At 44.2% G+C, this 16,307-nt stretch overlaps 1 protein-coding gene across 2 annotated transcripts in view; it reads right to left on the bottom strand.

The window, feature by feature from the left end:
* The window catches only part of Cep85 (centrosomal protein 85), a 41,543-nt gene extending 25,990 nt beyond the window's left edge, over window positions 1-15,553 (bottom strand). The window contains exons 1-2 of one of the 2 annotated variants that reach the window (XM_021643395.2): window positions 15,410-15,553; window positions 4,290-4,360 (exon numbers count right to left, since the gene is read on the bottom strand). In XM_021643395.2, the coding sequence (XP_021499070.1) occupies window positions 4,290-4,344 (55 nt within the window). In that variant the 5' untranslated portion in view covers window positions 4,345-4,360; window positions 15,410-15,553. Of the gene's footprint in view, window positions 1-4,289; window positions 4,361-7,948; window positions 8,085-15,409 lie in introns of those variants that run through there. The other variant, XM_060379339.1, reaches the window with a different exon arrangement.
* Window positions 15,554-16,307: the final 754 nt, after the last annotated feature.

Genomic DNA, 16,307 nt, shown 5'->3' with positions numbered 1-16,307 from the left:
CTACGCACTTTCCTTTACATGGCTTCTCAGGGGTGCTGTTTGCTGGGGTGCACAGTGTGAAGGTGCTTTTCTGTGTGTTCAATTGTTAACTCCATACTGGCAGAGAGCTATGGCCCATCACTGGTCTCTTCCTTACCTGTCTAAGGCAATCTACAATTGTATCTGACTGGTTTTAGTAAAGAGCAGAGCTGACAGCCAATGGCTGGGCAGGAGAGAGACTCTGGTAGAAGAAATCAGTCTCAGAGATTTGACATGGAGACAGGACATGAAGAGGAACAGAGAGATGATGAGCCAGTCACGTGGTGGGTGATGGGCTAGAACATTTGGGATAAGTTAGATGAGCTAGCTGAGAGTCTGCCCAGCTATGGGCATAAGCTTTTCAATATTAGTAAGTCTGCATGTCTTTATTTAAACTGCTGGTGGGTCCAAAAATTCCCGTTATAGCTGTTAACATTCTGAGCAAAACTATCCTTGAATGTATAGCCTATGTAGTTCTACACATCACAGAATGGTTTAATATCCCTGTTGTCTATAAACTAAATACCAGTAGCAACCCTCATTCAGTCACAGTGATGTGTGAATTATCCTACACTTCCCAAGGCCGCACATAGAAACAGGCGTTTCAGTTCCTTATTGAAAACTATTGCTAGTCTGAACAAAGGTACCCTCTAGAGGGCAATACAGGTAAATCAGGCATGGTGGATCTCTGTGAGTTCAAGGGCAGGCTGGCCCACAGAGTGAGTCCAAGACAACTAAGGCTATACAGAGAAACCCTGTCTAAAAACAAAACAAAACAACAAAACAAAACAAACAAACAACAAGAGTTTAAAGTGAGCCAGGTGTGGTGATACATGCCTTCAGTCCCAGCAGATATAGGCATCTCTTTGAGTTCAAGGTTTAAACCAGGGCTATACATCAAGTTCCAGTCTAGACTGTTGCATAGTGAGATACTGTCTCAAAAAAAGGAAGGAGGAAGGGAGGGAGGGAGGGAGGGATCTTGAGGACAATACAAAGAAACAAGGTAAGAGGCTGGAGATGGCTCAGGAATTTAGAGCACTGGCAGCTCTTCCAGGGGACCCATATTTGATGCTTAGCACTTACATGCCAGCTCACAAACATCTGTAACTCCAGTTCCACTGGATCTGATGTTCTCTTCCGGCCTCTGAGGGCATCATGCATGTACTTGATACACAGACATACATGCAGACAGAACATTCAAACACATAAAATCTTTTTTAAAACCCTTTTTAATGTAAAAATTTAAAGAAAACACTTAATTTTGAGCAGAAAGAAAAAGGAGTTGACTTCAAAGTATATTCTAGTAGATATGTTCGATTACGATTTTAAAATCAACATGCCATGGACAGTGGTTAAGAGCACATACTGCTCTCCATGAGGACCTAAGTTCAGCTCCTAGCACTTTGGGTAGCTCAAACTACCTGTGACTTCAGCTGTAGGGGGACTGGCACCTTCTTCGAGCATGGCCTGGCCTGGCCTCTGCACTCATGTACATATACTCACACACATACATACATACTTCATTAAAAGAAAAAACTTAAATCCAAATAACTTTTGTTTTTGAGACAATGTCACCTACCTATGCCTTCAAATTCTAGACCCTCCTGGCTTGGCTTCAGGTGTGGGTGCTATAGGTGTTACGGGTGTGTACTCCCAGTACTGGCTTGTTTTTCTCACTTGTTTATTTTTTCTTTTCTTTCTTTGTAGCTCAGTGGTAGAACGCTTGTCTTACATCTTTAAAGCTCAGGGCTCAAAGCTTAGCAACACCAAAACAAACAAAAAACCTCAACTATATTATTTCTCTTTTGAGGGAAGTTCAGAATTGCACACACAGCTGAGGGGTGGCCTTGAACCTGGGATCTACCTGTCTCCCAAGAGATGCGTGTGGGATGCACACATCTTGCTCAGCTTACACTTAGATTATTTTTTTAAACCACTGTGAATGTTTAAAGTTGTATCTGAAAATCCACATAAACAAATGCACCAGCAGCTACTTATCCTCCATTTAATTTATACCAAAATTAAACCATGGAAGATATGGTTCTTTAGACTGTTTGGTCTAGAAGCAGGCAAATGATCTCTTAACACAAATTACCTTCCTTCTTTCAGGCTTAGTGCTTCTGCCACTTTTACCCCTTTTCTTCCCTACCGTCACCTTCTATTTCCAATACATACCTTTAGTTTCTCCTGAAGGCAGCCTTTTTCTAAGGACTCCTACTATCTTTGTTATAGTCTAACTTGAAATTATCTTTTTTTAAAACTTTTATTAGCTATACTTTATTCATTTTGTATCCCCCCATAAACCCCTTTCTTCTTCCCTCCTAATCCCACCTTTCCTCCCCCTTCTTCAGGCATGCCCCTCCCTAAGTCCACTGATAGGGGAGATCCCCCTCTCCTTCATTCTGATCTTAGTCTATCAGATCTCATCGTGAGTGGCTGCATTGTCATCTTCTGTGGCCTGGTAAGGCTGCTCCTCCCTCAGGGGGAGGTGATCAAAGAGCAGGCCAATCAGTTCATGTCAGAGGCAGTCCTTCTTCCCATTACTATGGAACCCACTTGGACACTGAAGTGCCATGGGCTACATCTGTGCAGGGGTTCTAGGTTATCTCCATGCATGCTACTTGGTTGGAGTGTGAGTCTCTGGAAAGACCCCTGTGTTCAAATTTTCTGGTTCTGTTGCTCTCCTTGTGGAGTTCCTGTCCTCTCCAGCTCTTACTATTTACCACTTCTTTCATAAGATTCCATGCACTCTGCCCAACAGTTGGCCATAAGTCTCAGCATCTGCTTTGATAGTCTGCAGGGCAGAGCCTTTCAGAGGCCCTCTGTGGCGGGTTTATAGTCTAACTTGAAATTATCTTTTTTTCCTCTCCCCCCCCCCCCTTTTTTTACACAGGTTTCTCTGTGTAGCCTTGGCTGGCCTGGAACTAGCTCTGTAGACCAGGCTAGGCTCAAATGCAAGAGATTCACTTCTGCTTCCTGAGTGCTGGGATTAAAACTGTACCATCATGCCCACTTTATCTGGTATATTTTAGTGTGTGTTCTGCGAGTGTGTCCCATGTGAGTTACTTAAACTATATTTTCGTACCTGGGTATGATACCTCACACCTATAATCCCTGCACTTAGGAAGTGGAGGCAGAAGGATCAGGACTTAAGGTCATCCCTGGCTAAAAATGGAGTTTCAGACCAGCTTGTCCTTAAGTCACATGTCCTACCAGCAGCTTCTGTATAGCTAGGTGTGGTGGCATACAGTAATTACCTCAAGTCTAAGATCAGACTGGTCCATATAGTGAATTCCAGGTCAGCCAGGACCCCAAGACCCTGTTACCAGCACCAAACCAAACAAAACCCTTTTGTGTGTATGTGCTTGGGTTGTTTTAAAGACCATTATTAATCTGAAAGACATGCTACTGAAGACACCATTAAAAAGGCAGGGAACTTTGTCAGGAATTGCTTTCTTGCAAATACTTGCACCACCTATGTGATCACTATTAAATTTACCTATAAGATAGCATATAACCACTGAATGAACTGGAAGTTATCTGGACGCTTATCATGATGCCTACTGTGTACGAGAAGCAAGCTGGCCAACAAAAAGTCTCAGGAGTAGAAGCACTTGGGTACAACCATGGCAATCTGAGTTTGATCCCCAGATCCCACACGGTGGCAGGAGAGAACAACTCTTGAGAGTTGCTACCTGACCTCCACGGCACATGCACGCAAATAAAACTGAAGAAAACAAACCTAAGAGGATACCATAAACATGTACCAGCTGTCTACTGTGAGCCAGGTACTGTAAGGCTTTCAAGTTAAATAAATCGTACATTTAAGTTGAATTTTAAAAAATGTCATTTCCTGACAAATACTTCAAAAAAAATCAAGTTATTTTACTATTCTGATCTTAAATTTGCTTCCTCTAGTAAATCCCATCACTCTAGGTGTGTATGCTTAGCATACATACTTCATATACCTACACTGTATGTCTATTGACCTTTCAAAAGCTTGTCAATCCATTCTAGAGATAAATTCCCAGGTCTCTTGTGACAAAGTAAGAGATGGCTCAAGAATTCCAATCTTGACAGAGTAGCACATGAGTAGAAGCCTGTGATTCATGCTGTTTATTCTTCCCTGATTTCACTCGGAACTATGTCTCAAAGACAAAACAGTTAGCCTCTAGACTCCACATGCACAAGAGCACACACCTACATATCTCTCTGTGTTTCTCTCTCTGAAACAGCAGAAGCCAAAATTCAATACACGGAAGACCACTCACCTGGTGAAGCAGCATGAGGAGACCTGTCATTTGGATATTTTTCTTGCATGGCCATCAGTTACCTGAGACAACTGCAGAATGAAAGAGTAACCAGTCAGACTTTCCAGATGCTTTTAAAAAAGTATCTGTATAAACTGTAATTAATATAAAAAATAAACATTTAATTAAAAAAATATCTCTAACTCAGTTCCCATTGGCTGGAATTAAAAAACAAACAAACAAACAAATAAAAACAACCCTTGATATAAGAAGAAACAAGTTCAGTTTCCTCCTAACCCTCTATGCTTCTGGCATCAGACTCTTGTGTGTGTGTGTGCATGTGTGGTGGGGTATTCTAACTGGCCCACTCCCAATGCTACCCTAACTCCCAGCTTGTTTTACCCATGCTTCTTATCAACTAGTTATAAACCAATAGTCCATGACACCCTCCTAGTTTGATTTATTTTGCTAGAACTCAAGGAATCTTTACATTTCCTAGTTTAAATTAGGCGTGATGATACACATCTGTAATTCCAGCACATGGAGCCAGAGACAGGAGAATTACCACAAATTCAAGGCTAGCCCAGTTTACACATTGAATTCCAGGTAAACCAGAACCTGTTTCAAAAAAATAAAGTATGAGCTTATTACAAAGATATTACAGCCAGCTATGGTACCGCATACCTATAATCCTACATTTGGGAAACTGAGGCAGGATTACCACAAATCTGAGGCCATCCTGTACTAAGGAATGAGAGTGTCTCAAACTAAACAGAAAACAGGGAAAAAGGATTATAAAGGACATAGATAAAGAGATGCGTAGGGAAAAGGCAAATAAGTTGTGTAGAGCTTCAAATAGCCCCACTCCCAGGTTTGCTACTGATGAAAAAGCCAGAAACAATAAACCCATGTTATAAAGGATTTGCCAAGAAACTTGGTTGGGAAAAACCAATTTACACAAAAGCAGAATTTAGCCAAAGAAGAACTGTCTCAAATATGACTGGAAGACTTAAGTACCATACTAATCAGATTTCTTAGGTACTATAAAAAGCTAAAATAATAATAAGAGGGCTTTACTTCTAAAATAATTAGGAGGAGCTTGGTGTTAGTGGGGATATGTTTTTGTAATGATTTGTTCACCAAGACTGCCCATAAAGTTCTACTGCCATATCAAAAGGAGTAGAAATCTGACAGGCAGCCAGAATAACCCTGGCTAACAACGCCCCCAAAACAAATTAAACAAAACCCTACAAAAACTACCCAGGGCCTTTGAGCAAACAAGTCAACTCAGCAGCATATGAAAAGATACGTCTCATTTTGAAGATTCTAAGGCTATTTTATCAATATGCAACAAAAGAGAAGAAAATATCTATTTTACAATAACATATCATACAGCAAGTATTTTCCCATTGAAGAATATTTTATGGCTAGAGAGATTGCTTAGCCAGCTAAGAATACCAGCTGCTGGAGGCTGGAGGCTGGAGAGTTGGCTCAGTGGTTAAGAACACTGAATATTCTTCCTAGAGGACCCAGGTTCAATTCCCAGCACCCACACATGGCAGTTCACAACTGTCTGTAACTCAAGTTCCAAAGAATATGATGCCCTCACAGGCTTACATGTAGGTAAAACACTAATGCACATGAAGTATTTTATTAAAAAAACAGGAGTTCCAGCTGTTCTTTCAAAGGATACAGGTTCAATTCCCAGCCTTCCCTTGGTGGCTCACAACTACCTATAACTAGGAATCCAACACCCTCTTCTGGTCTCTGGTGGCAGTAGGTACACGTACACACACACACACACACACACACACACAAACAAAAAAACTATCCAGATCAAACACCCACATATAATAGATAGTGACCAAAAAAAAAATTTTTTTAAGGGTATTTTCAAAAAGAAAACATGTGCCCGGTGTAGTGGCAAACACCTTTAATCCCAGCACTCAGGAGGTGGAGGAACAGGGAGGCAGAGGCAGGTAGATTCTGTAAGTTTGAGGTCAGCCTGGTTCTATATAGAGTTCCAGGACCACCAGAGCTACACAGAGAGAGACCTTGTCTCAAACAAAAAAAAAAGTGATCCACACCTCAAAAAACAAACAAAAGGGGCTGGAAAGACGGCTTGGTGGTTTAGACAGTGTGCTATTCTTGCAGAGGACCTACATTCAGTTCTAAGCACCATGTCAGGCAGATCACAACCCCCTTATACATCCAGCTCCAAGGACTTCAGGGGTACCTGCCTTCACATTTCACATGTACACACCTATACACATACATACAACTAATGTGTGTGTATACATATTAAAGCTGGGTAGTAGTGGCACACGCCTTTGATCCCAGCACACGGGAAACAGGCAGGTTCATTTGAGAGTTTAGGCAAGCCTAGTCTACAGAGTAAATTCCAGGACAACCAGGGCTACAACAACAACAAAATCTGTCTCAAAACAAACAAATAAACACATAAAGACAGAATAACATTTATTTACTGTATGTGTGCACAATAGTGCACCTGTGGAAGTGAGAGGGCAAACTCTGCAGAATCAGTTCTCCATTTCTGCCATGTGTATACTAGGAATCAAGCTTGGGCTGTTGGGCTTGGGACAAGGGCCTTTACACGGTAACCATCTCACCCACCCATGGAGGCCAGAGGTGGACACCAGGTGTCGTCTACCACATTTTTTGAAGCAGTGTCTCTTTAACTAAACAGGAGTACAGATTCAGCTGGACTGGCTGGCCAGTGAGCTCTGGGGATCTTTGTCTCCATATCCTTTTCCTCCCAAGCACTGGGTAGTTAGAGATGGAACTGTTGAGCCTACTGGAGATCAAAATCCAGTTTCTCATGTTTTTACAGCCAGCTCCCAGTTCCAACATAGTTTTTTCTTAAGACAGTCTCTGTCTCTTAAAGTACTCATACTTAAAAACTTAGGGGATAGGGGCAAAAAAAGAGACTCACTTATGCCAGGCTGGCCTCAAACTCACTCCTGCAGCTAAAAATGACCTCGAACTTGTGATCCTCTTCCCACAAGGGCAGGCTTGTGGAGTCATTCCCTCCTTCCACCTTTGCATGGATTCAAGGTATAGAATTCAGACTACACTTTTACCCAATGAGCCATCTCACCAGCCCTGCTAGTTTGTTTTCTGACAAAGAGGCAAGCCTCCTTGGAACCCCTTAATAAATTTATATATTTAATCAGAAAAAAAAAAAAGTCTAGCTCTATAGCCCAAATTGGCCTTGAACCTGCAGTAATTTCCCTGTCTCTGGTTCTCCTACACCAAACAAAAAAACTCAAAACAAAACAAAACAACAAAACAAATAAATAAGCAAACTGTGTCAGGTAGAACACTCCTTTGAAGCTAGTATTTGGGAGACATAGGTTAAGACTATTCTAGGTACTACGTGGTGATGGAATTTAAGACATATACCATTACACCCAACTGAGAATTCTCTTTTTGTTTTTGGGGTTTCTCTGTGTAGCCTTGGCTGTCCTAGACTCTTTGTAGACCAGGCTGGCCTCACACTCACAGAGATCATCTGCCTCTCTGCCTGCCAAAGTAAGAATTTTCTTTTGTAAATAAAATTTTTTTAAGATCATTTCATAAGCTGCACTGTTTAGATTTGCAGAAGCACTAATATGGTGGACTCAAGACTACAAACGTATCAGCCCTAAGTACACAGTTACCTGTTAAGTTTTTAATGCCTTTGTTAGGAAAACAAAAATCAGGACAGGAATTCAGAATATAATTCTTAGAGGTAAAATTCAATTCTGAAAGAAAAAAAAAAGGTGGTTATATGGTACTAATTAATGTACTTTGCTGACCTCTACAGTTCTGTCTTAGCAACAACAACCCAAGGGTCATCAACTCATTGTATGCAATAACATACTGTGACCATGTTCTAAAACCACACTTCATAAAAGCATCAATTTAGCACTCAGGAAGCAGAAACAGGAAGACTGAAAGTCCCTGGTTAGCCTGAGCTCTTTGTCTCTAAAACAAACAGGATGGAAAGACGGCTCAGTGGGTACTAGCTGCGCTCTCAGGGGACCTGGGTTGGTTCCCAGCACCCATCTAGGACCTCCAAACAACCAGTTTTAACCGCAGTTCCAGGAGACTTGATGCCCTCTTCCAGGCTCTTTGTGTACTGCACGCACACGGTGCACAGACACACATGCAGGCAAAACAACATCATATACATAAAACAAAACCCAAAAACTCTCAAGAATCAACATCAACAAAATCTTCAACTTACGACTAGTTACCTGATACCAATTTATGGCTAGCTATTCAACTGATGGCCGGTGAGTTAATGATACAGGATAATCACCCACCTGTTGGTGATGTTTCTGGTCAATATCAAAACTACCCTTTCATTGGGCCTCTTCTTTCGCCTGTTACTGTTGCAGTCATTTTGGTTTATGATATGTAAACATGTTTTTGTTATAATTCTAAGTTGGGGATTTTAGTTTGTCCACACCTGTTAAGTATCTTATGTGGAGTGTCTTTGCCAGCTGGAATCAGTTGACTTCTGAGGACTTACAGGGGTATAAATATGACAGCCCAGAGGAAGATGGTGCAGCTGCTTGGAGGAGGACTGCTTGCTGCTGGTTCGCCCTGCTGCTGCGTTTGCTGTTTGCTGATTTGCTGGTTATCTGGACTTCTGGATTTCTTGATGACTGATACTGGTATTGTCCCCAAAAGAATCCTACGACCCTATCCAGCAGGAAGTAGCAAAGAAAACTCTGTCCCAGTCCCCACTAACCTTCTTTCTCTCTTACCCAGTGTTGGGAGGGGGGAGTTGGAAGGGAAGTAGAAGCACTTTAAGAACACTAAATTAAAGTAGGTTTGTTAAAAAGTCAAAGCATATATATATATATATTTTTTTTTTTTTTTTTTTTACAAAGGGTCTTGCTATGAAGCTCAGGCTCACTTTGAACTTTTGAAACTTTTTCTTTTTTGAGACCGGGTTTCTCTGTGTAGCACTGGTTGTCCTGGACTTGCTTTGTAGACTAGGCTGGCCTCGAACTCACAGATTATCTGCCTGCCTCTGCCTCCTACCCAGCTTGACTTTGAACTTTTAATCGTTTTTCTGTTTCCCATGTCCAGTACTAGGAACAAAATACCAGATCCATTTTGTCATTCTTTAAATAAAAAAATGAAAGGGCCAAGTATGTTGCTGCATACCTGTAGTTCCATCACTGGGGAAGCTGAGGCACTACTATTGCTAGTTTGAAACCAGTCCAGGCTACATAGTGAGACCCATTCATATAAAGTAAAGTAAAAACAAAAAGAATAACCAAACAGTAGCAATAGCAGATTCTGAGACATTTTCAAGTTCAAAAGAACAGAGTGACAAAAGGAGAACTTGAGTTGCCTGTAAGACTGAGCCTTTATATTTAGGAACCCAGTGGTCCTTCTGTAGAATGGTCTCCTGTATCCATTTAGAACTAATTTCAGGAATGCCTCAGACAGCAAAATTCAGATGCTCACACTCCTTAGGTGGAATGGTACAGCACTTGCATATAACATCTGTACATATCTACCTGTACATTTTAAACCATCATCTTAGAGACTGGGTAACAGACCACTCTTAACTATTGAGAAAGCTTAAGGCACAAAGAAACACTTGAGGTCAGAACTTTAAGGCCAGCCAGGGCAAACTAGCAATACTCCATCATAAAAACAACAACAAAAAATAGGCTGAGTATAGTGATATACACTTGTGATCCCAGCACTTGGAAGGTAAAGGTGGGAGAATCAAGGAGTCCAAGGCCAGGGCTGGGCTACTGAGAACCCTGTCCAGAAAAACCAGAGCATCATATCCAGAGTACTTATCATGCCTACTGCAATATAGTATTTGCTTTACTGTGTTGCTTGGGGAATAATGACAAAGTCAGGTAACTATTCAGTATAGATACAGTTCTTCTCTTCACTGCGCATTTTCAGTCAATGATTGGTTCACTATGCAGATATAGAACACCAATAGTATATTCAAAGAAATGCATATATTTATTCAAAAACTTGCCTGTGAACATCTGTAACAGCATTATTTACAAAAAGTAAATAACTGCATATCAAAAAGTACAAGCAACCCCAAGCCCATCAAATAGATATGATGGATAAATATGGTATAACTGTAAAATGGTATCATTTGGCAACAAAAAGAAGTGAGCTAGAGATCCTGTAGAGATCCTGGAGGAGGAAAGGAAAGATGGGAGGAACCAGAGGGGTCAGAGACACTACAAGAACACAGCCACATAATCCACTGGGATTCATGAAGGCTCCCAGAGATCAGGAGCCCGTAGGGACTGACCTGGGTTCTCTGCATATATGTTATGACTGAGTACTTGGTGTTTTTGTTTGGATTCCTAACAGCGGGAGCAGGGGCCCCCTCTGACTCTTTTTGCCTGTTTGTGGGACCCTATTCCTTCTATGGGTTGCCTTGTCCAGCCTTGATGTGATGGCATGTGCCTGGTCTTACTGGAGCTTGTTATGCCATGTGTGGTTGATGTCCCTGGGAGGCCTGCTCCTGTCTGAGGGGAGGTGGGGGAGGAAGGAAAAACTGCAGTCAGGACATAATATATGATAGAAGAATACAAATCTTTTAAAAAGCTAGAGAGAAAAATAAATAATAATAATAATAATAAAAAGCTAGAGAGTGATGGAGGAAGATCGCCACCATCAACCTTTAACCTCCATGTGCACGTGTCCATGCATCCACTTATATACATGCACATGTATGCAGACAAACATGTACATGTGAATCTACATCCTACACATACACAAAAGGAAATGAGGGGACTAGAATAATACAGTGCTTGCTGTGCAAGCATGAAGACCTGTGTTCCATCCCTAGCATCTACATAAAAAGCTAGGCATGGTGGCACATGCCTATAATCCCAGCACGGGAGAGGTAGAGTGTTTCTCACTGGCCAGCTACCCAAGCTCCAGCAGTGAGTCTCACATCCCACTGAAAGCCTGTCTCAACAAGATGACTCTTAAGAACACCCGAGGCTGACCAATGGCCCCTCCATGTACCTGCACAATGTGCACCGGAACAACATTATGATAAATGAGGATAAACACCAACAGCCACAGGTTGCATGGTCCCAGTCCTATGAAATGTCTAGAATAGCTAACTTCACAGAGATAAGAGCTAAGCAGGCAGGGAATAGAGAGTAACTGCTTTACAGATAATCTTTCTTTTCAGGATGCTCAAAGTATTTAGGGGTTAGATGCTACAGCGAACAACCTTGGGACATATTAAAAACCAATAAATTTATGTCTGTAATCACATACCTCTCAAAAACTACACCGTCTACATTGTCAGAACCATGATCCAGAGCAATGGGTCTCAACCTTCCTAATGCTACCACCCTTTAATACAGCTCCTCGTGCTGTGCTGACCTCCAACCATAAAATTATTTTGTTGCTACTTCATAACTGTGAGCTTGCTGTTATGAATCATAATAAATATCTGAAATGAAGGATATCTGATATTTGAACCCTGTGAAAGAGTCATTAGACCCCCACAAAGGGGTTGCAACCCACAGGTTTCGACAGGCAGGGAAGAGGCTGATTACAGGCTTGCAGAACAACTGTGTCCGGCTTTTTTTTTTTTTTTTTTTTTCTCTCAAACCCTGTGTAGCCCTAGTAGGTAGGCAGTGAACTCACTATGTAGTAGAAGCTGGCTTGCCTCTAGTTCACAAATTCTGGGACTAGAGGATTGGGTTATCATGTTACTTGTTACGTTGTTACTGTTTTTTAGAAAAAAACCATAGGGCTGGAGAAATGGCTCAGCCATTCAATTCCTAGTGCTCACATGGCAGCTCATGACTGTCTATAGCTCCAAGATCTGACACCCTCACACAGACATACATGCAGGAAAAACACCAATGCACATAAAATAAAGTACACTTAAAAAAAAAGAAGAAGCCACAGAAAACAAGTTATTCTTGACTTTTCCCCCCACCCCACCTCTCAGACTTTTTCTTAACAAGCTCAGAATCAGATGAGCAACTAGAAATTTTTTAGGCTGTAAACCAGCACGATGGACGCTAACCCTGAACTACACAGTGAGACCCTGTCTTAAAACATCAAGATGGGCACGGCGGCGCACGCCTGTGATCCCAGCACTCGGGGAGGCAGAGGCAGGCCTATCTCTGTGAGTTCGAGGCCAGCCTGGTCTACAGAGTGAGTGCGTCCAGGGCAGCCAAGGCTACACTGAGAAATCCTGTCTCGAAAAACCAAGGGAGAGAGAGAAAGAGAGAATAAAATTTAAAACATTTAAGGATAACAAATTGCCAATGACAGATGAATTCAGAGAAAACTCTAAAATTAGGACCAGGAGGCTGTATTAATAGGAACTAATAAAGTCTGGATGTCTAAAAAATAATTTATGAGCTAATAATTTATGGACTACAAATCAAGTCCAGATTGTAGTCTCTTAACTACAGGGCTCTTAACACAGAGAAACCCTGACTCGGAAGACAAAAACAAACAAATAAAACCCATCAAATCAGGTTCAGAGAGACAAGTCAAGTTAAGAGTGCTCACTGCCGGAAGCTCCTTTCTCAGAACCCACGTCAGGCAGCTCCCAACTGTCCGCACCTCCAGCTTCAAAGGGTCTAAGGCTCACATCTGAACTCTACACAAACTCCACAAGTGTGTGCTTGTGCACACATACACTAAGTTAAATAAATCTTTAAAAAGAAAACAGCACACCAAACCAAACAAGAAAAAAAGGTTTGCACTGGGAGATAGCTTAGCGGTAAAGCACTTACCAGTCATGCCAAGAGTCCTTGAGTTCAAATCCCTAGAACATGTAAAGCCAGGACAATAGCTCATCTGTAATCTCAGCGCTCCTACACACTGAGATGGCAGGAACCAGACAATCCCTAGTGATCTGTGGGCCAGTTAGCCTAGTAAATGTTGAAGATGGCCTGTATCCTGCAGTATCACTTAGCCAGATTTCTTTTGGTTTCTGAGACAGTTTCAGGTAGCCCCAGCTGGCCTAGCATTTGATATGTAGCCAAGGATTAATCTCAAGCTTCTATCTTCCAAGTGCTGACAATATAGGCATGGATCACCACTCTTAGAAACATTTAATTATGTTAAAAACACACACCTCACTAATATGAAAGTTAGATTTTTATCTTTAATAAGTGAAAAATTACACACATACCAAAAAATCGTTTTCTTATTTTGAGTTAGAGTCTTGTTATTCAGCCCTGGCTAGAACTCAATATGTAGACCAGGCTGGCATTTAATCCCAGGCAATTCTCCTGCCTCAGTTTCCTGAGTGCTGAGACTGCAAGCATGGGCTACTATACCAAGCTTCAAATAATTGTTTTAAAGTAAGTTTCTTCATCACTTATCAGCAAATGCTTGATTTGTGTACACATTTAATATATGTAAACACTCAAGATCTCATAAAAATTTTCCAGGCAAAAAAAAGTTACCAAGAGTGGCAGATTGGCTGGGTGTGGTGTCACTCCCCTGTGATCCCACCACTCAGGGAGGCAGAGGCAGGCAGATCTCTGTGAGCTGGAGTCCAGCCTGTCTACAAATGAGTCCAGGACAGCCAAGGCGACACAGAGAAACTCTGTCTCACAACAAAAACAAAACTAAAACCAAACAAACAAAGAAACGCGGGGGGAGAGGGGGGGCGGGGGGGGGGAGTGGTCCAGAGGACCCAGGTTCAATTCCCAGCATCCACATGACAGCTCATAACTGTCGGTAACTGGCTCCAGGACTTCTAACACACATACACCCACAGGCAAAACCTCACTGAACATTAAAGAAGAAAAAGAGAGAGCGGCAGTGTAAGAAGCCCTAAATTTCCTGAGTAGGGACTATGCCTGGCTCTGTGAAGCAGGTTAGAAATGTATGGTATTGCCAGACAGTGATGGGACACACCTTTAGTTCCAGCAATCAGGAGGCAGAGGCAGGAACAGATGGATCTCTGCGAGTTCGAGGTCAGCCTGGTCTACAGAGTAAGTTCAGATCAGCCAAGTCTACAAAGTGAGTTCGGGACAGCCAAACCTATACACAGAGAAAGGTTTGGGGGGATATCGAGTTAAAGAAGAACTACTGGTCATGTGAAAGCCTGCAATCTCAACACTATTGGAGGCTAAGGCAAACTTAACGTGATTTCAAGACGGCCTGGGCCGGATATGGTGGAGCACATATTTAATTACAGCAAAGGAGACAAAGAAAGCAGGATCTCCATGAGTTCAGAACCACTCTGGTCTACATAGTGAGACCTTGTCTCTAAAAAGAACAACAAAAGCCCAGCCTGGGGCTATACAGACAAGAAAATTCCAGGCCAGCCTGGACTACACAGCAAGACCTAAAAAAAGGAAAGAGGGAGGACGGGAGGGCAGAGGACACAGATCAGTAGCGGAGTGCCTGCCTCGCTTATTTAAGGCTCAGTTTTTCAACAACAGCAAACACACACGGTCTGACCTTCCCGACTCACTCCAGTCCAGGGCTCCAATACTGTGAGACCAGACTTTGAATACGCTGAATTTTCGAATCACCCCAGGGCTGAAGCCGGGTTCCTTAACTTCGACACCACTGACCTTTGGCCTCAGCTAGTCTCGGGGGGTGGGGGTGGGTCTGGGGGCATCGCTAAGCTTCTCCGCGCTGGATGCGGCAGCTAAGCTCCGGGCCGGGGCCTGGGCCGTCCCCGGGCGCCCTCCGCCCCCTCGGCGGGAAGGGCTCCCCGGCGCCACCACCCCGGCGCCCTTCCGCTCCCGACCCCCCGTGGGAGGTCCCCTCCGCTCGCCGAGTGGTGACAACTGGGCCCGGGTGTCCCCGCGGGCTCTACGAGGGCGGCAGGGACACTGCCGCGGAGCGAGTGACCACGGGGAGAGCGAGGCGCCGAGCGGAGGCGTCGGGGACCCCGGCGGGCGTGAGGGGACCGTAACCCGGGAAACGCAGCCGGCGAGGGGACCGGGACGGCCTCACGGCTCGGCCCGTCTGCGCATGCGCCCCGCTCGCCCAGGGTCTCCGCCCTCCCGCCCCCCCACGCCCCACAGCCCCGACGAAGCTCGGTTCCCGGCTCTCCCGGGCTTTCCCGGCGCTGCGGAGCGAGGGGCGGGGGCCGCCGCCTCGGCGGGGAGCCACCGAGAAGAACTTACTCGGGCCTGGAGGCGGGCGGCGAACCCCCTCACCCCGGGATGCTGACGGCGCCCACCGCGTCCGCACGAGCGGCAAATCCGCTCCTCAGGTCGCCCAACGGCCGTTACACGCCCGTCAGGCCGCACGCCTCGGAGCGCGCGCCGCCCGGCTCCGCCTCCGTCTCCTCGCCGCTAGCCAATAGGAAGTCGGGGCACGTGGCTGCCCCGCCTCCTTCTGCTTACCTTTGACCAATGGGGACCCAGGCCGCCTGCTGTCCCGCCCCTGCGTGGTGCCCTCGGCTGTGGGCGGGTGGGTCACTGCGCAGGAGGCGCTGGACCGGTGCGTCGCTCTGCGCATGACCCAGCGGCTGCTTCCACCCGCCTCCTCGCTCCTTACCCGGGCTCGCCTCGAGGTGGCGCTGTGTCGGCGAGCCTTACAGCGGCTCGCAGGGGCGGAGACCAGGCGTTAGCGAACCCCCTCCTTCCGGAACCAGAGGGGGCAAATTGCGCAGCACCCTGCCTGGGTGACCCCCATTCAGGGGTCACTATAAACACACACGTAAATGATAATAAGGTGGCGCACGCCTGTGATCCCAGCACTCGGGGAGGCAGAGGCAGGCCTATCTCTGTGAGTTCGAGGCCAGCCTAGTCTACAGAGTGAGGGCGTCCAGGACAGCCAAGGCTACACTGAGAAATCCTGTCTCGAAAAACTAAGAGAGAGAGAGAGAGAAAGAATAAAATTTAAAACATTTAAGGATAACAAATTGCCAATGACAGATGAATTCAGAGAAAACTCTAAAATTAGGACCAGGAGGCTGTATTAATATGAACTAATAAAATGTCTAAAAAATAATTTATGAACTAACTGAAAGAAAGTGATGTTGATGGCGGTTAGCCCCGAACTTGCTTTACAGCCAAG

This window comes from Meriones unguiculatus, chromosome 3 (genome assembly GCF_030254825.1).
Source record: "Meriones unguiculatus strain TT.TT164.6M chromosome 3, Bangor_MerUng_6.1, whole genome shotgun sequence".
Classification (NCBI taxonomy): domain Eukaryota; kingdom Metazoa; phylum Chordata; class Mammalia; order Rodentia; family Muridae; genus Meriones; species Meriones unguiculatus.
The sequence above is the reverse complement of the archived record's forward strand: the minus strand, read 5'-3'. Positions and strand labels throughout refer to the sequence as shown.